Source organism: Ruditapes philippinarum, unplaced genomic scaffold (assembly GCF_026571515.1).
Source record: "Ruditapes philippinarum isolate M1 unplaced genomic scaffold, ASM2657151v2 ctg188_1_1_1_1, whole genome shotgun sequence".
NCBI lineage: Eukaryota > Metazoa > Mollusca > Bivalvia > Venerida > Veneridae > Ruditapes > Ruditapes philippinarum.
In genome coordinates, this window is record NW_026853980.1 from 1 (window position 1) to 27,971 (window position 27,971).

General features: G+C 32.6%; 2 protein-coding genes across 4 annotated transcripts; both read left to right on the forward strand.

The window, feature by feature from the left end:
- Positions 1 to 5,710: 5,710 nt before the first annotated feature.
- LOC132738604 (uncharacterized) lies at positions 5,711 to 11,202 on the forward strand. Its single transcript, XM_060726145.1, has 3 exons — positions 5,711 to 5,927; positions 8,327 to 8,439; positions 10,481 to 11,202. The coding sequence occupies exons 1-3, from the start codon at positions 5,833 to 5,835 to the stop codon at positions 10,975 to 10,977; spliced, it is 705 nt and encodes a 234-aa protein (XP_060582128.1). The 5' UTR covers positions 5,711 to 5,832; the 3' UTR covers positions 10,978 to 11,202.
- Positions 11,203 to 14,535: 3,333 nt separating this feature from the next.
- On the forward strand, positions 14,536 to 23,608 carry LOC132738605 (meiosis expressed gene 1 protein homolog). 3 transcript variants are annotated; one of them, XM_060726146.1, is made up of 4 exons: positions 14,536 to 14,667; positions 17,842 to 17,976; positions 19,675 to 19,682; positions 21,747 to 23,608. In XM_060726146.1, the coding sequence occupies exons 2-4, from the start codon at positions 17,844 to 17,846 to the stop codon at positions 21,873 to 21,875; spliced, it is 270 nt and encodes an 89-aa protein (XP_060582129.1). In that variant the 5' UTR covers positions 14,536 to 14,667; positions 17,842 to 17,843; the 3' UTR covers positions 21,876 to 23,608. The 3 variants fall into 3 exon arrangements, 1 of the variants encoding a protein (XP_060582129.1); XR_009626893.1 differs by lacking the exon at positions 19,675 to 19,682 and having other exon boundaries at positions 17,842 to 17,990; positions 21,744 to 23,608; XR_009626894.1 differs by lacking the exon at positions 19,675 to 19,682 and having other exon boundaries at positions 17,842 to 17,990.
- Positions 23,609 to 27,971: the final 4,363 nt, after the last annotated feature.

The window sequence follows — 27,971 nt, forward strand, 5'->3', positions numbered from 1 at the left end:
AGACTATCAACTTACAATAAAAATTTGGGGTTCCCTTTTCCCCAATTTTTTCTAGTAAAATTTAATAGGGAAATTTATTTCTTTTAATTAACGCCCAAATAATCCCCAAAAAACCTTATTTTTAGATGCGGGTACCTCTAAGTTTAGTACAAGCGTCTTCAACCGTTATACTTGTTGACAGAAATGGATCGTATTTTATATCAAGATGCACATAGATAGATATGTTTCACAGATTTTCCTATTACTAAGATATAATTCTCTCTCAAGACCATAATTTCTCCGTTACTTAAAACCCGTTACAGGATCAGCACATTTTTCTGCATTATAACTATAGCTTCACCGCTTTGAATATATCAAGCATATATTTAAGTCCATTCACATAATAAGACACTAAGAACCTGTCGACTGCTACAGTAGGGGAGCTAACTCTAACATAACAAACACAGATACCAAACCGACTTTTCTCTAGCTCATCTATAAGCCCATTTATGTATAGGAGATACAACATCGGGGAGGTTTAATCCCCTTGTCTTATGCCTTGCAGTACTCCGAACCATTCTGAAAGTTTATCCTGACATCTTTGAAAAACCGATAATAACAATATGTACAGTCTGTTTTGAAAAGAAAAATTAATATCTTTTGACTTCCACAGAGAAAATATGTTATGTTTTAAAGGCTTACACACTACAGGTTATTACAGTACGACGCCATAGTGTCATTAAAAAACAGTTTTAAAAAAATGGACAAAAAAAATAGAAAATGCACCTTTCTAAACATAGTTTATACATTCACTTATTCAAATTAGACATATTCAGAGAGAATTTAGTTTTTTTCAATATATATATATTCATATATTTCTAGGTTTTTTTGTTGTTTTTTTAAAAAGTATTTCATCCAAAGATGAGCAATGTAGAACACCCCTAACTGTAAAATTGACAACATAGGACAGTTATATGCCTTAAATGTCACCTGAATGCAAAATTTAAACAAAATTTACCGTGTAGTTTATGAGTTATGGACATTTTTCTAATTAAACTAAAACTTTGCAATCTTTTTTTTTTTAGAAATGAGGAAACTCTAAATAATCTATAATATCATCATTATGAAAAATGTTGTCCTATTGCTCATTGTTAAGAAGCAAATAATGAAATTTAGGTAACAAATAAAACAAGCAAAATGATTGTTTTTAAACGAAATGTTTTTAATATGTTTAAAAATGTTACCCTACCCCAACCATTGTTAGCACGTATTTGACCATTTCACTATGTTAAAATATCCCTAAACTTTTCCACAATGGGGGCTGTTTTTAAAGTTTGCCTAAATTTTCTTAAATTTATATTGGTTGGTCTTGCAAAATATAAAATACTTTTACAGTGTAGTTTTTATTTTATTAAACTTTGAAAATATCTGGTATCATATTTGCTATTACATATGGCATTCTTTAGTAAATAAATACCAATAATAATTTTATAATTAAAATGAAACACTTTTTTCTGAGAGATTAATAAAAAATATTAAAAAGAAAAAAGAAAAGAAAAAAAGTTACCTCTTCTGGGATTTGAACCCACGCCCCTCAGTTTCAAAACACTTTACAGTGATTCTAGCCCATTTGAATACTCTTCACCGTTGAGTGCATTAGGGGTGTACTACCTTAAAATTCATTAAAATACATGATGTAATTACCTACAAAAGCGTATATCTGTCAACGTAAAAGAAAGCTTTCTTTTTAGATAAAAAAATAGTAATCCCATTTTTATAAAAACTGTTAAATGTTTTAAAAAATTTAATTTTAAAAAATTTTTTAAATTTTTGATACTATATTTTAAAAAAGTTATTTTGAAAAAGGCTATAAACTATAAAGACATGATGTATATCCGGCCTGGCTCTTTCAAACAGAACTTAAATAGACATTTTCTTCTTCTTTTTTACACGAAGATCTATCAGAGCGTTCTCCTTTATCATTCCAATAGGATTTGATAAGCCAATCAACCAATGTTCCGTTATTAACAGGCATTTGATGAAATCTTCATCCACAGAAGTCAGATGGTATTGCGAGGATGAGTCCTTGTGTAAACAATTTCTCAGCTAGTTTGCTTCAATGTTCAGTATTTTTACTAGATAATTGACATTCTGTGGCAGTTTCTGATCAATCAAATTTTTATGAGTGTAGATTAAGCTTTGTGAAATTGTTTATTATCCAAGATCCTGGGCTTATAAACACATTTGAAAATACAAGATAAGGTCATTGAAATGCTCTACACTGAAATTACAATTTACCCACATCAAAATTCCTCGAATTTAAACAAGCTTACGGGCAAATGATGAAAGCTGTATTTACATAAATGTTTAACTCAGGTAGGTCGATTGAAAAACGATTGGATTGTTTACATTTTGTGTTCTTTAAGCAGTACAACTCCCCTAAAGTGACTATTTGTAAAAGAATCTGAAAAAAATATCATCCCTCGGAAGCATTGATCACAACAAAAATTGCAGACTCGGTTTGACTGAGTCTGGTCAGAGTGATAAAGAAAAAGTGCAACATTCCTCATGTCCCCCTAGTACTGGCTTCAGAGGTATTCAATTTTCAACACTGAAAGTGCTGCAAAGATTGTTACTGTCGTAAAAAAGAGCATAAGTACCAGGTGTCTGTTTTTATCAACTCAAAATTTCGAATGACTAACTAGAAACTTCAAGCTACTTATCTCGAAAAGTTGAATTATTAACTCAAAATTTCGACTAACTTACTCGAAATTTCGACTCACTAATTCGAAATTTCGACTAAATAACTCGAAATGATGACTTTCTTACTCGAAATTGCGACTTAGTCCTTGAAATTTCGACTCATTAATTTGAAATTTCGACTAAATAACTCGAAATGATGACTTTCTTACTCGAAATTGCGACCTACGTCCTCGAAATTTTGACTTATTTACTCAAAATTTTGACTAATTAACTCAACATTTCGACTTACTTACTCGAAATTTTGAGTTTCTCAATTCGCATCTTTTCAATGATTTATTTCGATGATTAGAGAAGCAAGGCATTTCAGTATTATTGGTAAACCGAGATTGAAATAGCTTTTACTCATACGCTCCCGTTTCTCAATCTCCATCGTACAATTGCACTCCTTGCTACATCTTATATTATCTTACGCTTGGTAACTCATAACCTTTTTTGGCCGTTCTAGTAATGTAACTTAGTCGAAATTTCGAGTAACTTTGTCGACATTTTGAGTAAATTAGTCGAAATGTCGAGTAAGTAAGTCGAAATTTCGAGTTACTTAGTTAACATTTTGAGTATGCAAGTCGAAATTTCGAGTTATGTAACTCAAAATTCCAAATTTGTAAGTCGAAATTTCGAGTTAATGTCATAGGGTAGTAAGCATTAATAAATAAAATATCAATAAATACTGGTTGTTGTTTTCAATCTTTAATCCTTAAGCACAAATTTGGTCTCGTATTTAGTCAAACATATTTCCCTTCTCTACGTCAGTCAATCAATAACTTAAGGTCCCGTTATCCCATTATTATATTCCTTTATCACACACCCGTGCCGATTTTGCGATTCCGTAAATATGGTATTGCACGGCCGTGCATATATTTTGACGTGACGTCATTAGCGTTATACAAACAAAGTGTAAAAACGCGCTAAATGTTAGCGTTAAACTATAGACGCGTCAATGAAAAATGACTTTTACTTCACTTTTAACGGTCTTTATTTTGGGTATGTGATAAATAGAATATTAAATTCGTGTAAGTTCATTACTGAATTTATTGCACTCGTTGAATAAAATAATATTATGCTCGCCAGAGGCTCGCATAATATAATTTTATTCAACTCGTGCAATAAATTCAGTATTGAACTTACACTCATTCAATATCCTCTATATAGCAACGTGTACTAACCGTTTTAAGTGTTTGTACAAAGTGATATTTACGGGTACGGTAATGCATCATTGCATTCCGTCACTTTTTTCACTTTGTGTAGACGCATTACTTTAAAATATAAAAAATTATCTATGATAATATTTTATTGTTTTCAGGTTAGTGATGTTTTATCTTCCTAGTTTTTCATATGGTTAAATTGTAATTGTTTTGTAAAATGTTGTTATTAATAAAATGGTAATTAATCTTTGGAAATAAGTAAAATACAATACCCTAAATATTGTTAGACCTGGACTGTATACATGTATGTCTTTTGTTGTTATTTGTTTACATGTTTTATGTTTAGGACAGTAATGGATCAGAGCATTCCGTCACTGTTTTCACTTTGTGTAGACGCATTTATATATTATATATAATAAATTATCTATAATAATATTATGTTGTTTTCAGTTTTCTCTACCAATTTGGACCCAACGATCTACCAAATCATTTGTACGAAGGACCTGAGCTAGTTAATGACCGGCAAAGCAGCCCTTTGTCATTAAGCAACTCAAAATTTCGAGTTAGTTACTCGAAATTTCGTGTAAATAAAAAACACACTTGTCACTAATGCTCTTTCGTACTATCGATATAATTACGATGTAAAACAGATCAGTAATATTTTGAATTATATAATTGTGGTTTTATAAATGTAGTAGCAAACAAATTTTTTGCTTGAAATATGAATTAAGTGAATCTTTCCCATAACATACGAAACACACAAACACATAAAAAAACAGAAACATCCTTATTGCATTTATTTATAAAGAGGATGACGAATCCGACATCCTGTTTGAAAGATAGATTTAAGAAAGATTAACTATATTTAGGCAGGCTGTCGACAGTTTTATGGAAAATTGCGAATTCATCATTTTGAAACATCGCTACACTTATTTATTTGACAAATACTCTTATGGTTGATCTGAGGAATGAGTAACAAGAATTATCTTTTAAAATGATACCCGGTCGAAGTAAAACTTGCTAACTTGCATAATTATGTAATAACCAATCCACAACATTAAAAGTTTATTTTAGAACTATCCTTTGCATTTTATTTGATGATGGCAACAAGTATCTTTTGCATTTTTTTAGAAGTACCCTTATTATTTTAATTTAGAATAACAAGAACTCTCCTTTACATTTAACGTTAGAATAGCTAATGAAATTCCCAGCTTTCAGTTTGCAATTTTAAAATGACCAATAAAAATTCTTCTTACATTCAGTAGACGGCTTTCAATACGACAAGTTGTAGTGACATCATTCTCACTTGCATATTTTGAATTTTGCAATTTTGGGCGTTCATTAAATTTTCATGTTATCTGTAATATTAGTTTGAAGAAATGTTAAGAGAGGTTATACAAATCGTACAGTTATCAATATGTAAGGAATTGAAGGCATTGTTTCAATTAATCTGTGGTGCCTGTCCCCTAAACATATTGCTGAATAAGATTCTAACACTTTGTAAATATATACAGTATAATGGTTCTTGTTTTATTTTCAAGAATCGGTCGGTGTTCCTTAAAAATTTTGATTTCAAATTGAATGAAAGACAAGACAAGAATGTTTATGATAATTGCACAGGATAAATTGATTTGTTGCAGAAGTCATACTCTTTTTCAGCGTTGAGCCATTGTATTGACAATTAAGTGTACTTAATGATAAATATATAGTTGAATAGGCGTTCGTTTCTTAAACCAGCCCCTTTATGTTATAACGAATCAGATTATGGTAACGAACAAGCTTAACTTACGTTTCCAGTAGGTGGTTACGCTTCAAAATATGAATATCTCATAAGTCATTGATGCGTTACTATTGTTTGAGCGTATAAATAAACGTAAAAGCAGTCAAATACAACAAGTGTTTGTTTGTCATTTGTTAAGGAAAGGTAGATTTACTACAAATTCCAAAAATGGTGTCTTTGTGGACTCTGACGACTTTTCTCGCATTGGGATATACAAGTATCGACTATGTTCAATCGTGTCAATTGGAGACATCAGCTGCCAGGTAAATGGATTTTTTTTTTATTTTGTTTAGATTTGTTTCTAGCCATTTCATGTTTGATAATTAGTTTTAATTTATATATACATATATTGGAAAAACATGAATATTACACATACATGTACACTAAAGCTGGATACACTTATCTTTGTACAATCATATTTAACATTCTGACCCTGCATTTTTCGGACGCAGTCTGTCTGAGAAGAATCTGACTTCCTGTAAAATATACAGGAAAGAACTGAATTTAGATAGGCTTTCCATTGGTCATTCAAAAATTACGATCTGAAATCACTGGATGTTATTGCCATGTTTATAATATTGGTAAAATTTATAAACTAATATAAAGGATCTATCTGAGACGTCTAAATGCCAAAATTATTTAAAGCAGTGTCTGAAAAAGTTTCTAGTTAATTGTTCGGATATGTTTTACCTGTGTATCGTGGTTCCTCTCCTTAAAGATTTTAAATCAGTTAACACTGCTTCAGTAATTATGTACTGAAGAGGGTTTTCATCGAGAGAATTAACTGTGATATGACATTTTATAAGTTTTGTCTGCAATAACGAGATCACTTATAACGATCTCGGAAACCGCATAAAAAAGACTTAATATGCAACATTTAAATCCTCGAGCTCGTAACTTTGTTACTCTCAGTAGGTCTTTAACTATTATTGATGTGTGCCATTCATTTTACTCTCAGGATTCTAATAATTGTATCTTTTCATATTAAGGAAACACATATTGATGTTTACATGAATACGGCAATGTTAGGTACAATAACCAAAACAAGACAATTACTTTTAGAAACTTATCTTACAGTGTTTCCTGTGTCTAATCATTTAACACTATTTCAATTGTGTAAGGTTTTATTACAAAGTCATTTAAAAACGATGGAGGTTACTTGGAATCCTTCGGATTTAAAGAGTCTACTGGTCTTTGAATTGGTGTCCCAGATTCAAGGATTAAGTATAAAGACAAAACCTTTGTAATTTGTAAAATTCATCCATCAATAAGTTTTATATAACCTTACATTTTACATATCATTGATAATAAAATCAAATATTAAGGACACTAATGCGTCAATACTCAACTCATGTGCATACCATTTCTTAATACATAAGACATAGAGTGCTGTGTTAGAATCTGTATAATAAACTTTCACTATCGTTGTTGTTTAAGTGAATGAGGAAAAAATCTAAAAAAAAAATCTTTATTTTTATTTTTTTATAAAAATGTCATAGCTTTTCCTGTCGATGTTGTTTATCTGAAAATAGCCTAAGTGCTATTTTCTTTAAAACATAGACAAATATATAGGATTTAAATAAATTGATTTTCAAATTTTGATATGACCAGACACAGTCACTTATGTTCTGACCTTCAAGCATTAATTTCACCATTTAAACTGTTCCATTTGCGTTTTAAGTGTGATACACACAAAAGTATGTCTAGTTATTTCAAAATCTATTCATGGATGGAAGAACTGATGTTTGGACATAGACATCGATGTACAATTACAAAACGATAATTCTTAGTCCTAGCATGGCTACAAACTTATCACAAATTGTTTTAAAGAACAATATACTATATTTAAACCAATTAATACAAACTCTGTCACTGAAGGACAAAATACATGGACAAACATTTATGTCGAATTATTTTGAAATCCATCCAAGAAAGACAAAATTGTTGACCCGACATAACCATCAATGCTCTTATATGAAAAAAGTCAAATCATGACTTTGGAATAAAAGTATGAGGTAGGACCCTTATTTATGCAAGCGATGTATTGCCATTATGTCCAACACGTGTATTCCTAATTATTTTTTCAATCCATTCATATTAAAATTCATATCATGACTTTTGGTCTTAATTACTACACGCATCATGACATTGATCTTTGTGTTAGGAGCCCGATTCTTGCGCTTGACACGTCGTCATTATGTTCAACACAAATATGCATAAAACATTTTTATCCATCGAGGAATGACAAAATTGTTGACCGGACACTAACACCAGTGTACCTCTTTAAAATTCATATCCTGAAAACTAATCTACAAATGAGACCTTGACCTTTGAGAAAGAGGCGCAATTTCTGCGAGCGACACGTCGTCGTTATGTCCAACACAATTATGAGTAATATTTTTATCCACCCTGGAATGACAGAATCGTGACCAGAAACGAAAATCCTATTTCAAAAATCATCTGACTACTATTTCACTTTGACTTTTGAGCTTCAAACCTAGATCTTACACATGACACAGTGTCCCAATTTGCTAAACATTTATGGTTGGAAACCAGCGACAGTAGGAATTTTAATTGATATATAAGTTCTTAATCGTTTAAATATGTCCAATACAGACTAAACTTCATATATATTTTTTTAATATTTACTTTTACATAACAGTGGCAAATGTATGAATGTATTGAAGACGGAGGATTTAGAGCAAGATGGTTGGAGGATGGTATTTAGAGGGACATCTGGCAATGGTCATAGTGTTTACCATGCTTGGATTGACGGTATGTTATACCTAAAAACAATTTTTACAATAAACATTTTTTTCCGTTAACCTGTCTTTGCAATTTTTATTTTTAAACTTTTCTTTCAATGTTCTCAAAGGATCTTATCTACTTTTTTTTCACAACAGCTGGTTTCAAATGTTGTATGGAAGCTGTAATAAGCTGCTTTGTACTTTACTTCAATATTGATATATTTTTTGGACCTTCGGGTCATTGTTACCCAAAGTATTGTGTAGACTATACTGCCTAAGCCGGTGCAATTGCCATTCTCTATTATTATTAAAGTCAATCAATTTCCCTTCTCTCTTTTGATCGGACACGATCCATGTTTATTCTCTCTTATGATTTTCATTCTCTATTTTGATCGGACGCAATCAGTTTCCCTTCTCTCTTATGATTGGACTCAATCAATTTCTATTCTCCCTTGTGATTGGACTAAATCAATTTCCATTGTCTCTTTTGATTGGACGCAATTAGTTCCATTCTCTCTTATGATTGGACTCAATCAATTTCCATTCTCTCTTTTGGTTTGACTCAATCAATTTCCATTCTCTCTTATAATTGGTTCAATCAATACCCATTCTCTCTTATGTTCAGACTCAATCAGATTGAGTCTACAGCTCTTAAGAGATCTTCATTTTGAAGCAAACAAGTAAACGGGATAAATTCAAACACAATTTCTTGACATGAGAAGATAAAAAGATAAATAATTAGAAAAATACTCCCTCCCCTACAACAAAAAGAATATTCAACACACTGACAGTCTTCAGGTCTACCTAAACATTGCCACATCAAGCTGAATTTCTCTTTCTCTTTCCGCTGATTATCTTGAAAAGTATGTATCACAAAGTCTTCATATTTCAATTAGTGATTGGACATCACTAGTAGATGACCCCTATTGATTTTGGGGTCACTAGATCAAAGGTCAAGGTCACAGCGACCTTAAAATGTCAAAATGGTTTCCGCTGATTATCTTGAAAAGTATTTATCACAAAGTCTTCATATTTCACATAGTGATTGGTCATAACTAGTAGATGACCCCTATTGATTTTGGGGTCACTTCGTCAAAGGTCAAGGTCACAGGGACCTTAAATGTCAAAATGGTTTCCGCTGATTATCTTGAAAAATTATGCATCACAAAGTCTTCAATATTTCACACAGTGATTGGTCATAACTAGTAGATGACACCTATTGATATTGGGGTCACTAGGTCAAAGGTCAAGGTCACAGGGGCTTTAAATGTCAAAATGGTTTCCGCTGATTATCTTGAAAAGTATGTATCACAAAGTCTTCATATTTCACATAGTGATTGGTCATAACTAGTAGATGACTTCTATTGATTTTGGGGTCACTAGGTCAAAGGTTAAGGTCACAGGGGCCTTAAATGTCAAAATGGTTTCCGCTGATTATCTTGAAAAGTATTAATCACAAAGTCTTCATGTTTCACAAAGTGATTGGTCATAACTAGTAGATGACCCCTATTGATTTTGGGGTCACTATGTCAAAGGTCAAGGTCACAGGGGCTTTAAATGTCAAAATGGTTTCCGCTGATTATCTTGAAAAGTATGTATCAAAAAGTCTTCATATTTCACATAGTGATTGGTCATCACTAGTAGATGACCCCTATTGATTTTTTGGTCAAAGGTCAAGGTCACAGGGGCCTTAAATGTCAAAAGGGTTTCCGCTGATTATCTTGAAAAGTATTCATCACAAAGTCTTCATATTTCACCTAGTTATTGGTCATAAGTAGTAGATGACCTCTATTGATTTAGGGGTCATTAGGTCAAAGGTCAATGTCACATGGGCCTTAAATGTCAAAATGGTTTTCGTTGATTTTTCCATAATTGAACACTTCCATGTACCCATTTTTGGCAAGTTTTTGTAATAAAATTACCAATTATGTGAGTCAATGGCTAGAAAGGGGGGTATATGTGTCGTTCGACATTCCTGTTTACCTATCTTTCATTTTTATCATGATTGTCAGTATTATACAGTAAAGTGTTATTTCTGTCTGTGTAAACATATATTTTGTTATTTTCAGGAAAGAATTCAAATCCAGACAAACCAATTTCAATGAAACGTTCTCATGGTTTACATTATCGAGATAACATCTTATACCACTGGTCTCACCTTGGTATCAAGCTGGTTAAGTTTGCATTCTATGATGCTGACAAAGAAGTGGCATACGTGACTTTCAACGGGGTGGACAGCGACATACGCAGCTGGTTTGATAGGAAACGTGTGATCGATTCAAGCTGGGGAGACCTGACGTTTAGTGCCTTCAACTATTTCTCTATTACAGGTCACTATGCAAAGGACCTTGATCGCCGTTTCTTCATCAACAGAAGTTATGGGGGATGTCCAAATGACCGAGGCTACCTTGCAGTTATCAATTCAGCTGTTCCCTCTCCTCCATGTTTGTTTGATGACCACCCATCCTATCCAGCGTTTATATATTCAAAATATAATTCGGTCGACTTCTTCCAGAGGAGAATGTTTGGTATTGCAGATTTCATGGTGGTTTTAATAAAGACATGAATGTTGCGTTTCAATTCCTAAAAATCCGACGGCATCATATATTTGCTTATTCTTTTCTTATAATATACTTATTAACTTTTTTCAATATATCAAATTAACAATGTATCTGATATAAACTGTAAATTGTAGTTTTAAGACTCTTCTCTGGTTTATTTTTCTGACATATCTAAACAAATCTGTGGCATATATACAACCTGATTAGTACTGTGATCATGTGCATGTACATCTTAAAATAAAGTGGAGCAAGCAATTCTTTAACAATGTCCATTTTATCTATCTTATACAGAAATAAAGTTTTAAAATGTACAATACATATAAGTTTACACTTCGCCGATCCTGAAAACGACCATGTCACATGGTCATTTTGAAATATTTTTACTTCATTTACTAGGCTGATATTCCATTTTGCCAAAGCACATTCTGCTTCACTCCCCAAAATGGCCACCAGAGCTATAAAAAAAGTTTTGTCTGGCTTTCACATGTCAAACTCACCGGAGTATATCCAGTAACACAGGAGTGTACAAATAACGCAGGAATTGTGCAAAAGTAACACAGAATTGTGCAATTTAGTGGCTAAAATGAGCACCCAGATATGTAAATGAAACTGTATTTTTTATTATTGTTATTGTACACCAAATTGAAAGAAATGAATTAGTGCATACGATTGATGAGACATTAAAATACTTTAAACCTCATCAAAAATATTTCATAAAAATGTTTATTTTTCAAAATCATTCGTGTAAATGACGACCTGACTATCGTATTGATGGCGATTTTTGGTTCCGTTGATATCTATAAAAACAATTACGTACATATCGTATCGATTTATTCAGGGAATAGACATATAACTTTATGATTTTTTATATTCGGTGTAACTGAGACAATTTCCAATCTACTCGTGTCATATTACAACATATTTAGCAGATAAAACGTAACTGAGACCATTTTTACGAGGTAACGCCGAATTTGTTAATGAAACACTGAAACAAAGGTTTTTTTCTCATTAAAAAAGCTAAATCTATTTCACCAACTCCCTTCTATTGTTATACGACACTTGTAGTTTGATAAATGTCATAGGTATAAAAAAGACAATGTTTTAAATGTGTGAAATGTACATATTTAAATGACGAAATACAAAAGTCACCTTCAAAACTCAGGTTGATTTCTCAAGAATGATTTAAAGAGGTAAACATATCCTCCCCCCACCCACCCCCAACTTAATCTTTTTTATATGAGTATTCTTGTTATTCGTGAATAAGACTAGAGTTCATTAATTAAACAAATGGACACAGCAAGCAAGCATGAATGTTTTAATTTGATTTAACATAAAATGCAATGAATATAATCATAATTAATAGAAAATATTTGCCATTTTCCAACATATGCATGTAATGCATTCAATTAAATCTGTTGTCTGAAAACGACGGGAAAATTTCCTAAAATTGAATTAACAATTTAAGATTTGTAAGCATTGGATTTAAATCACCAAACAGAACATATTATATTGTATTATAATATTTGGACTCGTACACAACTTGAAAAGTCATATTGGACGAGCCGTACAGTAAAATGTATAATAACCTTTTAATTCTATAATTATCTTTCGTTTAATTTGAAATATCATCATCATCATCAACAAAACAATCACCAATATCAAAACCCACACCACCACCATTATCATCAACAAAACCACTACCACTATTATTAACATCATTAATATAACCACCAAAACCATCACCACTATCACCATTATCAACAATAGCCCTGTGACCCCTGTTAGTTTTTTTTAAAGCAAAAGGTAATAATTCATGAATGATTATGTTGTATACATACTTAAGTTTCAGGATTTGACTGCAGATACAACGAATACTCTTTAGAATTGCGTTATTTATTTATTTATTATTTTCTGCTAGTTCAAGAAAAATGACAGCTACATGTAACATAATAAATTTTGTCTAAACAAATTATATATTTAACAACTTACATTTATCATTAATATTTGTTCAATAAATATCATATTAATTATATAACAGTAAATCCGAAAAATATCACATTGACACATTTTATCTCCATTTATCACACTGACAATAGTATAACACTGTAGAACCTTCCTTGATGTGAGTAAATGACTTACCTATCTAGATGTCTGTGTACCATGACTGGATGCACTAATATGCCTGTCTAATGAACGGATTAGTTTCACCTAGTCAATTATTGCCTGCAGCACCAATGGCTGCTTCTAGAGGTATCACCCAGAATCCCAATGGGCCCTTTGTCGTCAGGGGTTACAGCCAATCAGGGTTATCAAACATATACTCACGTACTCAACCTATCTCGTACCAAGGTCCGTGAGCACCACAACACTAACATTTCGCGCGTCTTAACGCAGTCGTAGCCTCTTGTTTGATAGTCGTTATGAAACTTATTTTGCTTGTTTCATTTGTTTGTTTTAACTATTTAACACTGTTAATTTAGACAATATAGCCCCGAATACAAGTACTGATCTACATCTATCTACATCTACATCTACATGTTACTCCCGAACAATCAATTCTGACTATGACTGGGAGGCGCTTGTCAGGAAAACTGTGTTAAAAGTATTAGGTGCATACTAAAAGATGAAGATCACAGATAAAAAAGGTAAAGGATAAAAGAAAGAGTGCAAGATTAAAAACATACTGGGGAGGGGACTAGAAGGTGACTGTCGCCAACCTATCCTTGAAGGCATCTAGGCTGGGATTGGATTTGATCTGATATGGAAGGCTATTCCAATACCTGAGAGTTCTTGGGAAGTACGAATTTAGATGATATTGGGTACGGGACTGGGAGATCAGGAAGTTCAGATTTCTAGTTGGGGTCAGATGGTTATGGTCAACATATACAAGTTTGTATTGGATTTTATAGAACACTACAAGAGAGGACTGGAGTCTGCGGCTTTCTAGGGAAGGCCACCCAAGTTCATTTAGCATTTGGGTTACACTACTGTCGAAATTATAATTATTACAGACATATCTGGCCGCAGCTCGTTGGACACTTTCAATCTTATGACTAAAATGTTTCTGCCAGGGGTGCCATATGGTGGAACAGTATTCTAATTGCGGTCGGACATAAGTAACATAGGCTAATGTTTTAATTTGCCTGTTTTGGGTTTTGACGTTTCTCTGGATGAATCTTAGAGATTTTTTGGCCTTGGAGGTGATGTTATTTATATGCTGTGTCCAGTTTAGGTCTTAAGAGATAGTTACTCCAAGGTACTTTGCAGATTCTGCTGATTTGAGAGTTTTATTATGAAGGGTGTATGGCAAGATGGTGGGGTTCTTTTTACGGGTGATCCTCAGCACCTCACACTTGTCTGGGTTGAAGTCTATAGCCCAGTCCCGTTCCCAAACTTCAAGTTTATGTAGGTCGTCCTGTAGTCTGTCAAATAGACTATAGTGTCAACCGCAAATAACCTGGTTTTACTTTTGACAGTTTCTGATTGAGAATCAAATATTTTTAGTGGTGTAAATCCGGTATTTCGACCGATATCAATAAATCAATAGCGTGCGCTACCCATAAGTTTAATTTTCACAACGTGAAAATATTCTGTGTAACCGTCGTAGGTTGTTAGGCAACAAGGTAAACAAGTAAGAGAGAAGCTGTGAAAAATCAAAGCAAACAATAAATAAACATTGAAGAGATAAACAAGAGGTAAAGCATCTAATTTTATTTTCATGTATTTTTTTAAAGACAGGATAATAAATGTTAAACTCATAGTTTTTAGGCTACTGGTCAGGGACCATCAACCGGACACTTTTTGAACATTTTTCTATACAAATTTCATAATTTTAAAGCTAAAGGTACAAAAATTTGACACAGTACAGCTAGGTTCTTCTCCTAACTAACAAACTAGTTTGTTTAGTTCTGATTATGTTGACACTTATATCCGAGGCCCGTCAAGGAGGGTATCAAAATTACCTAAATTGTACATACTACAGTACCATGTGTCCGGACAGATATGTAATAATGTTGATTTAATTCAGATAAAAGCTACGGTGTTCTTTTTTTTTATTTTTAACATGACACACAATATTTCAGCAGCAAATGCTGAAGTTTTGGATATTCTATTGTTTACTCTGCAAATTATTATAGCTAGTGAAAGAGGTCAGGTATTGCACTCTTGACATCCAAATTTTCAACGTCAACATTCTTGAAATAGACATTAAAATATTACCGTTTACACAAGTTGAAATAAATTTAATTACTTAATTATAGAAGAAACATGCATTTATTGTTGATAAAAAAAGTGACTGACAACCACTGAACAAAGAAAATTCTAAATCAAGCATTTTCGGGGCCGTCCGGGTTTGGTGGTTGTCCGGTTTTGGTGGTCCCCAACCAGTACAGTAGAATTAACGATAAACAATAAATTGGAATTCTTTCCCAAATGACGCGCCTTTTCAGGCATAACAATTCCGATGTATGATAAGTGTGTATGAATATAAACATTATTTCTAAGTCAAAGTCCCTGCTTTTCACTAAGTTTTAATGGTAGGGTGGTAAGGTTAAATTTTACGGTTCTATTCAATTTCAAGGGACATCACTTGAGTTCATCCAAAAGTTTAATTATGATGCAGAAGCTTATAACTTCTTGCCTTGGTCACATTTACATTGTGTGTAATATGCATGTAATGTTGTGACTCAAATGTCTTCATCAGGTTCATGTATATACATGTATGAACATGTATGTAATATGCACATAATTTTGCATTGACTGCCGGGTATCTATGTGTCAAAGAAACCACTATTGTGTGGGTTTGTAATTATGTTTACCTGGGATGAATAGTATTATTACATAATACCGTTATTAGGGTTTTTAAATACAAGCAAAATTAAATATCGACCTGGTAAAACTTCTATTCCAGCTAATATTGTAAATCATCAAATATCCCCGCCACTTTGGCGACTCAGTAAAATCTTTATTGCGCGAACATGCATATATGTTGATGTGACCTATTCACGTTATAGTATCAAACATTATAAACATAAAGATGCAGGGAATGTCAGCACTACACTATAAGCATGTCAATGAAAAGACTGATTCTTTTTACAGCAAGCAGTTCATATTTTTGATAGTCAATATTATATTGGTGTAGCTATTGAATTCATTACTTAAATTCATTGAACATGATGAATAAAATTATATTTTGCTTACCAGGGGCAAGCGTAATATAATTTATTCAACAAGACCGAATGAACAAATTCAGTATTGAACCTATATTGTTCAATATACTTAAAACATAACACTTAAGTATATGTTAGTGTTCATCCGTGCTGTTCTACAGAAATTAGAAACTTCGACGGGAGCGATAGCGACAGGAGAATGTTTCTAATTTCTGTAGAACAGGTACGGATGAATACTAACATATTTAGTGTCAAACTTTATTTGGCCTCATAATCACTCACTTTATTACGTCACTATGCAGTTCTATGAAGTACTATGAAAAATAGAAGTCGAATATGAACGGAATTTGATATTAAGTATCAACTTTTGTTCTTCTATGAAAATTAACGCACAGAATTTTTAAGAAATACAGTGTTTTCATTGGATGACAAATAAAGTTGGACACTAAATGAGTTTAGATACCTAAAAGCTTTCATGTAAGTGAGTGTAATAAAACATGACTTATGTATGAGTTATGCCTTGGCAAATGTGCACTGAATAGAGAATACATGATTTGCAATGAAGTTAGGTGTTTATAATGGTTGCATAATTTATAAAATATTACACTAAGTAAACTGTATGATATATGTTTTGCGTAAGAAATTTATTATGTTACTGTTACGTACATTAAATTATTCTAGCATTATTCAAAGTACTTAAAGTCACAAATTTTGCATATTCAATTATGATATTATTCCATAATGAATAATTGCCAATTATAAAGAAGTTAAGCTTGGTTTTTGAAAATAAAGATGAAAAAAGGTGAAATAATTTACAAACCTCAAGTGTACATGATCTTTTAAACTTACAACTTGAGTTCAGTATACAACACTTTGTGTTTGTATAACAGAACAGTGTACTGTTTAACAGTGGTTAATAATTCACACTGTTACCATTATTTTCTTCACTTTCTTTCTTTATTCAAGTACACTGTACTTGTAGACCTCTTTTTTATAAAGGTAAAATAATCCCTGGTTGAATTTTAAACAATTTAAAAGGTTACATAAACTTGAATAAACCAGATAGAAATTTAAAGTTCAATGATTTAAATCCCTGCTGAGACAGTTTTTTTTTACTTGCATATTAAATGTTTTATTACTTAGAGATACATTAAGTGCTAATTAAGTATTCAGAAAATATTCAAAGGGGACTTAACAATATATAAATAAAAGGTATCAACTTGATTATATAAAAGTAAGATAAATTTATCTTCAATCTAATATTTTCATTCATCTATTTTATTTATTCATAGATTGTTCTTTTCACTAATGCTAGCTTATAGATAAAATAATGTATAAACTATGAATTGTAAATCTGAATCATTATTTGAAATTGCATCAAACATTCCTTGAATTATTTTACTTTTGATTTTTCACTAACTATAATATCTTGCTTAAATGTAATTAGGGGCAATATATTTCATTAGGCTTAGACTAGAGATTTTTTTTTAAATGCGAAATATGTTTAACCTTCAAAGTTTGTCTGACTGTCTTTTAAACATTATAGCTGTCTTTGTAGAGTTGCTTATATTTAAGGTTCAAGTTTGCTATTTTATACAATATTCCATCTTTTATATTTTGTAGTTTCAAATACCTTTTTTTTATTGTGGGTCAAATTCTCAGCTTTTAATATAATAGGTGGTATTTTTATTCTTTTTTCAGAAATGGCTGCAGTCACTGCCCAAAGTCCCACCAGTATGAGTCGTGCAAAGGAATGGAGCCCGGAGGCCGAGGAGGCCTGGAGATTCCAGGTAGCTGGTTATAGAGATGAACTTGACTACAAAAATAACAAGAAGAATAATTATGACAAGGTATCAGGAATAGACATTACATTTTTGCTTGCTATATCAATTTTCCCACTTAAATTACTAGCTGATGTAATTTTCCAATTTGATCTTGAAAGATTTTGCCAAAAAATGTCAGTTAACATTTGGTGCTACAACTTTTGAAATGAAAATCAATAAATGCATAAATTATGCATTTTAAGGCACTTTTAATTTTTTTTTTTTTTTAAATATTTTTTTTAATCAATTTTGAGAAAAATGTACTAACCTGTACGAAATTTTGGCACGGATTCTGGGCGGAATTGGCACGAAATTGACACGGAATCAGTGATTTCTGGGCGGACCAGGAACGGAAACGCAAATTCCGTGTCATTCTGTCTCACAAGAAAACTATTTTGTTCACTTTTCTGGGCGGAAAACTAGAAAAATTCCGGCTGGAATTTTATTTGGAGCAGAATTTATACTTAAACATTTCATCTTGGACAGAATTTTCAACTTTGAAATTTTCTTGGGAAGGAATGGTCTTCACTATGGGCGGAATTCTATACTTAAACATTTTTTCTTGAACAGAATTTCACATATAAGATGTCTAAATCATAATTGTTAACTCTTGTTTTTGCACTTGCAGACATCGAAATTTTACCAACTGTACTTATTATTTTTGTTGAAGCATGATACTTAACCAATAATTACAGGTGTATTTTTAGAATAAATAGGGTTATTTTTTAGACATTAAAATATGCCTAAACAATGTTTTTAAATATTGTGGCAAATGATATATTGTCAGACTAATTTAGCAAATCTTTTTTGTACTGAAAAAAAACTGTAATAATCTTAGTGTAGAACTTGAAAACATTCACTTCCAAAATGCTTAAGTTTATAAAAAGCAACATTGAAATAAGAATGCTGTTTAAATTTGAATATCACTGACAGCCAAAGGACAAGATAGTGTGCTTGCCATTTTAAACTCTAAGAAATCATGATTTTGTTATAAAAAAATAAACAAAAACAAAACAAAAACATTGCATGAAATAATATCATATAGTATGCCCTTTTAATCTATATAGAATTGATCAGCCAATATGCCAAATAATTGCTTTCATTTAGGTAAATAAATACTACAATATATCCACTGAGATTTTACACTACACAGATCAGAGCTGTGATAAAACTCAACTGACCAGCAGTTTCCCACCATCTTAAATTCTTTGCATGACTAATTTACTCCACTGGTCATTCCAACAGATCAGGCTGTTCCATTGAATTATTTTGGGGAGAGATAACATTATAAATTTTATATGCAGAATTTGTCTAGGATATTGCAATTTTTTTTTTGTTCAGAAATTTGTAGTGATTTTTAAATTCTATATATTATATCTATTTGTTACTTGAATTTTTGTTACATTCAATGAATGGAGGTTGAGATGATGAGTAAATTAACCCTGTTTTACATAATGATTGACCTGTCCATGCAGTTATACAGTTGTGAATCTTGAATTCTAAGATATCTGGGTCAGCAAAAAGAGTGCAAATTACAGAGGATGTACTTGATATTTTAACAATTTTGATATACTTTTGTTTAAGATCTTTAAGTGTTTTAGTATTGGTATGTTAAATAAGTGTGATAACATGGGAGAAGGAGATGTACAACATAATCAGGTAATTATAAACCTTTAGTTACATTAATGCAGAAACAGGTTTTATATCAAACTATCAATGGTAGCAAACTAAAATTTGTAACAAGAGGTCAATGTTGTTTTTATATTTTCAACTTCATACATTTGTTTTTTTTCTGATAATTGTTTTAAATCTTTAATACATGTATAATGTGTAAAATATAAATTATTCAATGATTCTATATAATGATTGTGTGTATTGTATAAATTAATAGCATGTAGTAGATCTTTTTCATTTCCTGAAAATTAAACAAATTAAGTCAATTTGATTAAATAGGAATAAATGGTACAAATTCAGAAGTTTTGTACAGCTGAACAGGGTCATCATAATCATTTATTATTAAATTACATGTATGTGTTGTGTTTCCAATGGAACAATCTAAAATTACATTTTACACTCATATTTTCAGACTGGGAGTTAAGTGCTGACTGTGAGATGCAAGGTGTTTCAATAATGATGTGCAGTATTGAATCCTGAAAAGGTATATTTTTAAATCTCAATACTTTATTATCCTTGAAAAAATACATAACCAGTAATAAATAGTTTCACAAAAAAGCAGTTAATTAATTCTTATACAGAACAATTTAAAACACTTGTGCACTGAAATAAGATACTGTGTAAGCTTTAGTATTTTTGAATATGCATAAGCACTGTTAATATTTAATACTGTTGAAACATAAAATTTGATATTATCAAAAAATATGAAATATAACTGCATATAATTATGCAATCAAACATAATTCATTACTACATTTTTGTTTAATTGATTATTAATTTTATTATTAAAGGTGAGCACAACCACAAGAAGTTCTTGGAAACACAGGCAGTGGACTTAAAACAGACATCAATTTAAGAAATAGTAATTTAAATAATCAGAAACATTTGAACCAAATTATGATTGAAACACTCTCAGCAAAAAAATTGCAAAAAAACAAAGTGTTCGATTCTAAGAAAACCAGTACCTACCAAAACCTGCATCTAGAAAAAAACTGTTTGTGTTATAGTGAATGTAGGGTATTCTATTCTGTATTTGGACTAAAGGATATGTATTAAATTTTGTGAAAGAAAATTTAATGTGATACATTATTGATAATTTTATCCCAAAAAATGTGATCATGTTAAACTCATAAAAATTCCGCCCCCATGAATTCTGTCCCAGAATTCCGCCCAGAATCTTGTTTGACAATTCCGCTCCAAAATTCCGCTCCGAAATTCCGCCCCAAGATTCCGCTTCAAAATTCCGCCCCAAGATTCCGCTTCAAAATTCCGCCCCAACTCATTTGCATATTTCGTCCCAATTCCGCCCAGAATCCGTCCCGTTTCCGCCTGGAATCCGGCCGGAATCCGTGCCAAAAGCAAATGGTTTAACACTTGTATATTTGGGGGAGAATTTAAATTTCTGGGCGGAATCTGCCATTGAATTCCGCCTCATTTCCGTGCAGAAAATTTCGTACAGGTAGTCAAGATTTATTGAAAAGTAAAAAAAAGATTATTCACAATTCAAGAAAATATATTTACATCTTATATGCAATTAATGACTGATTTGCAGTACTTATCACCATATTAATTCTACTGCATGACTAACACAATTAGGGCTCTTTTTGCATAACAACTACAGAACATGCAAATGGACAAAATATTAATTACCATCTAAACATGTAATTTCCTTAAAATAATAACTCATTTTGTAATATTCAATATCTGAATTATCAAAGTGATTGCTAAATTCATATACTTTTCACAACACTCAATAATTTGCTTACATTCAATTTTACATTATATTCATTCATTCATCCATTCATCCATCCATCCATCCATCATAGTTCTTTGTAACTATGTATAATGGTTAGGACTAAGCTCTAACAAATTTTCGCATTTAAAGATGACATATAGTTTTGCAGCACACACTGATGCAACATGTGAATTTCCAGAAACTATCAGAATTTAGCCTCTAAAAATGTTTGATTTTGTAAATGTTAGGTGTACATAAAACATAAAAGTTTTCAATATAAACATAAATCTGCATTTCTTTTCAAGGCATCATGTTGTTTTGTTGTTGTTTTTCAAGGCATCATGTTGTTTTGTTTTTTTTTCCTTTTGGAGCAGGTAGACAGATGGCCACACAATGGCTATGTGAAGAAGTTGCAACGAAAAGATGGGTGCTGGTATTACTACAGTAAAGGGAGAGAACTCTTGGACAAAGATATACCAAAATGCAAACTCTATGTCTACTGAATTCCCGTACAATATAGCACCATTGTTCATAAAATCATTTTGCCATTTAGTTTATGTTTGTTTGTTTTATTTCTGTCAAATGAATGTATACACAGTTAAGCAGCCTACCTTTGTTTTTTGTAAACAGAAAGGGGGAAAATCAAAATATATATATACAGTATGCTTTATAGAGGTGGAAGTTAGAAAGAACAATCTGTTATATTTATTTGCCTTATTCATTGATGAGTGATGTGTATGGAAGATAATCAACAAACTGTGCTAAGTTTAAAAGGTTTTAACTGTTAGAAAGGGACTCTACAGTGAATATTTTTTTGTATATGTACAGTAAACATTTGTGCCTCATATAACTGTAAAAATGGTTACCATGATAACAATTCATCTATTTTTTGGGAGACAAGATATTTTAACAAAATTTATTGAAAACCAGTATATAAGTAAAATGTAATGTCTGCTTTCTTTTTCAAATCTTTCTTTTTTGTTTTTTTTTTTTTAATTAACAAGTCAGATGGTTTTTAATGCAGGCTTACACATATATTTCATATTGTCTGGGACTGAGATTTTAAATGAACATGGCAGTTATTATGTTTGGAATTCATAACTTTGTATAAATTTGCTTGAATGGTTACAACATTATTTTTCCATAGTCACCCTCCATTTTTTTATGCATTATTCCCCTTACATTTATATTATAATCAAATGTGTTATTTTTGTGTTCACTGTTTTTAGATGGTACATGTATTTAACAGGTTGTTTTAAGGTACATGTGTCCTGTATCCAGATCTAATCTGCTGTTAAAACTACCCTTAACTTATATATTCAAATGGCTGCAAAATATTTTTTTTATAAATTTTAATTATATACTAATGTGAATAAACTAGCCATGTAGTAAAATGTATGATTAGAATAATTAAGTATTTAGGGCCTGCAGGGCCGGCAGAATTTGATATTGTCCGTTTATGTCTGAAGCATTTCTTCTTAATAGCCTATGATATTTTATGAAAACTTCTTCTGAAAACCTAAGCAAAACGGACTATTGATTTTGCGGCCCTAAGGTAATGTCAATCCGTGTCACAGTCTGCAATCTTGTTATTGGTCAGTTTTCAAATTTGAGCACTTTGGAGCAGCCAATCAGATTGTTAAATAGCTTAAAAACCGGATCTTTGTTGTTTGAATCTTGTATAATCAAGATTAAATCGTTACTTTAGTGCAGGAACGGGTTAACTCTTATTAAATCTTATAAGAAGTTAACCCGTTACTGAAATAACGAATGCATGAAGGTCCTAATAACTTTTTTTTCCGATTCTTGTGTAACTCTATGGTGGTGATAACATTAATTTTCCATATATTCTGTTGAATGAATGTGAATAAGTAACTGGTAATTATCAGTGTGCGTTCCTTATTTTCTGTAAAATGATAAAGAAGTATATCTTCTATCTACATTTTTCTTTATTTTCTTATAGAAAGAGAGAGGTTAGACTCGATTGTTGTCTTAGTGTGGGTTAAATTTCATTTAGAAATAACTGCACGTACTAAATTTGTGATAAATTATATATTTGTATATTCCTGAGTGCTGGATGCACTGCCACGAAAATTGTGCACATTTTGATTTTCGTATTTATTCTCCAATCTAACTGCAATGTGTTTTAATTCCTTGTATTTTTTCCAGAATTTTGCCAGAGGAAAATATGCACGAAATTATATTTTTGACTTAATAAATGTCAGTTTAAAATGGTTTTGTTATTTTTGTTGTGTTTTTTATGTTTTCGTTGCTATATCAGGGTTTGAAGGCCCATTCCGAAATAAAGGTACATTGATGCCAACTGGAAATGCTGGACACGGATGTGTGGCAAAACTCAACATTTTGAGAATGGGAAAGCCTTTGTCCCTGCCCCCCCCCCCCCATCAAATAGCTCTAGACGTTAATTCTAATAGGTCTTTTACTTTACCCCTTACCACGCTAATATAATAAACAGACTTGCCCATCTTTCAATTTTAACCTTACTGTTCATCATTTTTAGGGAAAATTTCTAGATATGTATTTACTGAATAACAAACAGTACAGACCATGATAAGGAAGCATGGACGTGCCAGCTGATCTTTGGTCTGCACTGTCGAGGTCAGCAGGCTAAATGAAAGACAGGGCAAATTGGAAAAAGTTATCAATTTTGAGTGTCTAATTATTAGCATTGTGGAAAAATGCACGGTCCGAGTTCAGACGCGTAGGAATAACTCTTACCTTACCACAGGTGGTGGTGGTGTTGGTAGTTTTCACTCCGGCTCACGGCAGTAAGCCACATTGAAGTCACCAGAGCATAGTTCAACCACCGAATCGTTCCTGGGCAGGCTGTCAAGCAGTCTTCTAGTACTAATTGCCTTCACTTTCGCAAGACACGGAAACTTCTGTAAATGCCAGCGCAGAGGTACAGTGCGAATGACCGTAATCAATCACAACGAAAGTGACCTGCGCCGTCCAGGAATCGAACCCGGGTCACCCGATTCACAATCCAACGCTTTACCTATTGAGCTAACCGGACGACTTACTCTTACCCTACTGGAACCAAACAGTATATATGAGGCTGACCAGCCTACACGTGTGTTCAGTATTTTAGTTTCTAAGCAGTTGACTTACTTTAATTTTTATCTTGATGTCCCCAAATAGGCAATGGACCGTTATTAAAAAAAATAGAAGCTGGACAATTTCATTTAACGCTCCTTTACAAAATAATGCTGCTGAAGTAAAGCTAACATATCTACATGTTTTCATACTTTCGGTAGGAAATTTTTAAGTAGCGAGCTACCATAATATACTTAAAGTTGTTGAAAAACGTATTTTGTCACGTAGAACTTCTTGGTTCACTTGCATATGCATCTATTAGATGAACCCCACTTTGGCTTTAAAATTCATGTGCAATTTAAAACGAAGAAATCATGTCAAGTCAGTTTAACAAAACATACATGGAAGACGTGCGTTCAGAGTTCTCATGAGTTGTAGCAGACCTGCGTTACATTCCGCGCGTGCCATGGCAGTCGTTCGTGATGATGATGATGTATGAAAAGAACTTACTATCTGTAGGTACCAAACTTTTCGCACATGACTAATCTATCACATGAAGACGTAAATGTTGTTACAGTGCAAGGAACAAAACGAATGTACATGTTATAAAACTTACGCTGACCTGGGCCGAAAGTATCAAAAAAAGCTTGATTTCCCAAGCTTTGTGCAAAGGGAATGTACTTCGGTTTTACAATAAAATCTGCAGGAACTAAGTTAGTCTCCCTTTATTTAAGTTTACTCAAACCGATACTGCACGTTGTATCGAGTAGAATCGCCGATATTGCGTGAGCTAATAGCCGGAGATTCATCGTGAAAATACAGGTATCGAGTTTAAATCTACACTTGTTGCTTTCGTGCAATGGAATTAATTCTTGAATAGTCCAATTAAAGGTATGTCACTGGGCGAGAAAAATGTGCAGACTAACCGGAACTCGAACCCGGGAACCTCTAAATACAGTACCGCGGGTATACCAACTGAGCTATCCGGCCGTTTTCACATTCTCCCCTAAATAGTGAACAGTTTGACCGAGACAGGCACATTATGCTTTCGACATTCATATTTTTTTTCAAATTCTTTAGAAGTGTTAAACATGTGTTTAATAATGTTTAGATGAAGGAATAAGAGCATGCTAGACGTTTTACAGATGAAAATAAGCGCTTAACAAGCAGTGATAAAGGGGCGGACAGTTCTTTGTCCCTTTGCCATAGGAGAAAGGGAATTTTGTGATGCGTGTATGGTCGCACGGTCACTTTGCTTCCATTATGTCCTCGATGCGTGTATGTGGTCGCACGGTAGAAAATCTATGAAAAAAGAAAGTTTTTAAAAGTACTTTGGTACAGACGAGTCCCAATGCCAAAGTTAAATGGTAAAGTCTAACACACATTTTGTGACTTTAAATATAAGTTAAAAAATCCTCATACAATTTCTTTTTTATTCCTAAATAGGAAACATATCATACAACTTTGTTACTACAAATTACATTTAATTAGGAAATTTTATGAAGTAAAATGAAAAATAAGATATTCAATAGAGGTTAGATAAATTATTTTCAAAACGACAGAGCTGAAAATGTTACTGGCTCCGTTTGACTGAACCTGTTCATCGTCGGTATTGAAAAACTCATTTTGTTCTCTGTGCCAATTTAAGATTAGAGGACGAATTTCAATCTGTCAAGGTATTGAACTTTTCACTTATTATGGTAAATATGGTATAAGCGACCAATGTCACAGTAAGGAGAGAGCCGCAATAATAATATCTGTCATATTTTGCGGTTCGGATCGGAATATCCGTCCCGAGGTGACCCGCCCATGGGCGGGTGACCGAGGGACGGATATTCCGATCCGTACCGCAAACATATGTCAGATATTTTTTCTTGCATATTCTACCATATTCCATTATATTTTAAATTCTTTATCTTTATTTTCAATGAAAATTTATATCATTACAACCGTAACTACTTTCATTCAACAGCGTATGAATTACAAAATCATTCATAACGGTAAAATGGCGTCATCTTTATCGTGCCATTGCACAGCACGCGACTCATCTGGAACCCCTCCATGCCAGATGAAATTTCCGGCATGGGTAAAACTAACGGAAACGCCAGTCTGATATGCAAGAATACGGTATTCCAAGTAACCCTGGTTCCTGTCTCGGTCCGGCTTCACATTTTTTCCAACCATGTGACCATTTTTAAAGCCTTATGTTTAATTATAACATTTATTTATTTTTTTATAAAAGAACAAGTTATAAACCATCTATCCATCCGTCTGTCTAACTAACCAAACGTCCGTCCGTCCAACCATCCACCCATCCGTCCGTCAATTCATTTATCAAATCGTCAATCCATCCATCCGTCAATTCAACAATAAGGCAATCCATCCATCCATCCATCCATCCATCTAATCAACCATCAATCCATAAATTTAACAAAATAGGCGCGTCCGGGGCCGAGTGGTTAAGGTCGTTGACTTAAAACTACTTGCCCCTCACGGCTGTGGGTTCGAATCCCGACAGGGACTTTGGATTCTTTCATGTGAGGAAGCTATCCAGCTAGCTTACGGAAAGTCGGTGGTTCTACTCAGGTGCCCGTTCGTGCCTGAAATAATGCACGGAAGGGCACCTGAGGTCTTCCTCCACCAGTAAAGCTGGAACGTCGCGATATGACCTATACTGTGTCGATGTGACGTAAAACCCAAAACAAACAAACAAATAACAAACACCAAAAAACAAACAAAGCCCCAGCAAACATGTAGGACAGAGCTATAATTTGACAAGTAACAGGCAACTGTCTGATTCATTGAAGAGAAACTTGTTAATTTGTTTCCGTCGAACATTTTCTCAGTAAGATCAATCCCTTGGGATTTTCGGTGTGTGTTCTTTGAAATCACTTGCCGGAAAGTTTCTTTCAACTCTTTCTTCTTGGTTGAAAGTTTGTGTTTTTATTTTGCCATAACAATATAAAAATTTACAATACGTGCATGGTTTTATCGACGATTTTCATTTGATAAAATTACAATTTATATAACCTTAATTGGCGTATGTAGCAAATTTTTATGCATTTTTTTTCTATCGATGTTTCGAGGTTAAAAGATAATGTGCAGTATTGTAAAATCCTTAAAAAGTCTTTTCAAATTCGTTTCTGTCATAGTTGGTTTGAAAATTGATTAATTTAAAACATAATTTGTCATATTTTGTTAATTGATTAATCTGTTTGTTCTGTTGGATTCCAAGTCATATTTATGAAAAGGAAACTCTGCGGCAATGGTATTGTTATGATCTCAAGATGATCACTGAGTTCTTAATTTCAAAAACTAGTACATATATTTTAACAAAATGGCAATCGTCATGGAGTTATGCACATTTTTATGGTATTTATTCATTTATGCCTACAACGGGTGAATGGCGTCAATATAGTAGACCAGTTTGCAGACAGAACGTGTTTCTGTGAAGTTGGCTGCCTTGTAGCCAGGCAGCCTGATTTTTGCTGGCAATCTAAAATTTGCGTTAGCCTGAAGTTGGTATCAGACTGATTTTGGCA

Excerpts from the sequence above, each read along its gene's own strand:
- LOC132738605 (XM_060726146.1), top strand. The coding sequence starts at position 17,844 with ATGGCTGCAGTCACTGCCCAAAGTCCCACCAGTATGAGTCGTGCAAAG.
- LOC132738604 (XM_060726145.1), top strand. The coding sequence starts at position 5,833 with ATGGTGTCTTTGTGGACTCTGACGACTTTTCTCGCATTGGGATATACA. Across the intron at positions 5,928-8,326 it reads TTGGAGACATCAGCTGCCAG|TGGCAAATGTATGAATGTAT; the intron begins GTAAATGGATTT and ends TTTACATAACAG. Across the intron at positions 8,440-10,480 it reads TTACCATGCTTGGATTGACG|GAAAGAATTCAAATCCAGAC; the intron begins GTATGTTATACC and ends TGTTATTTTCAG.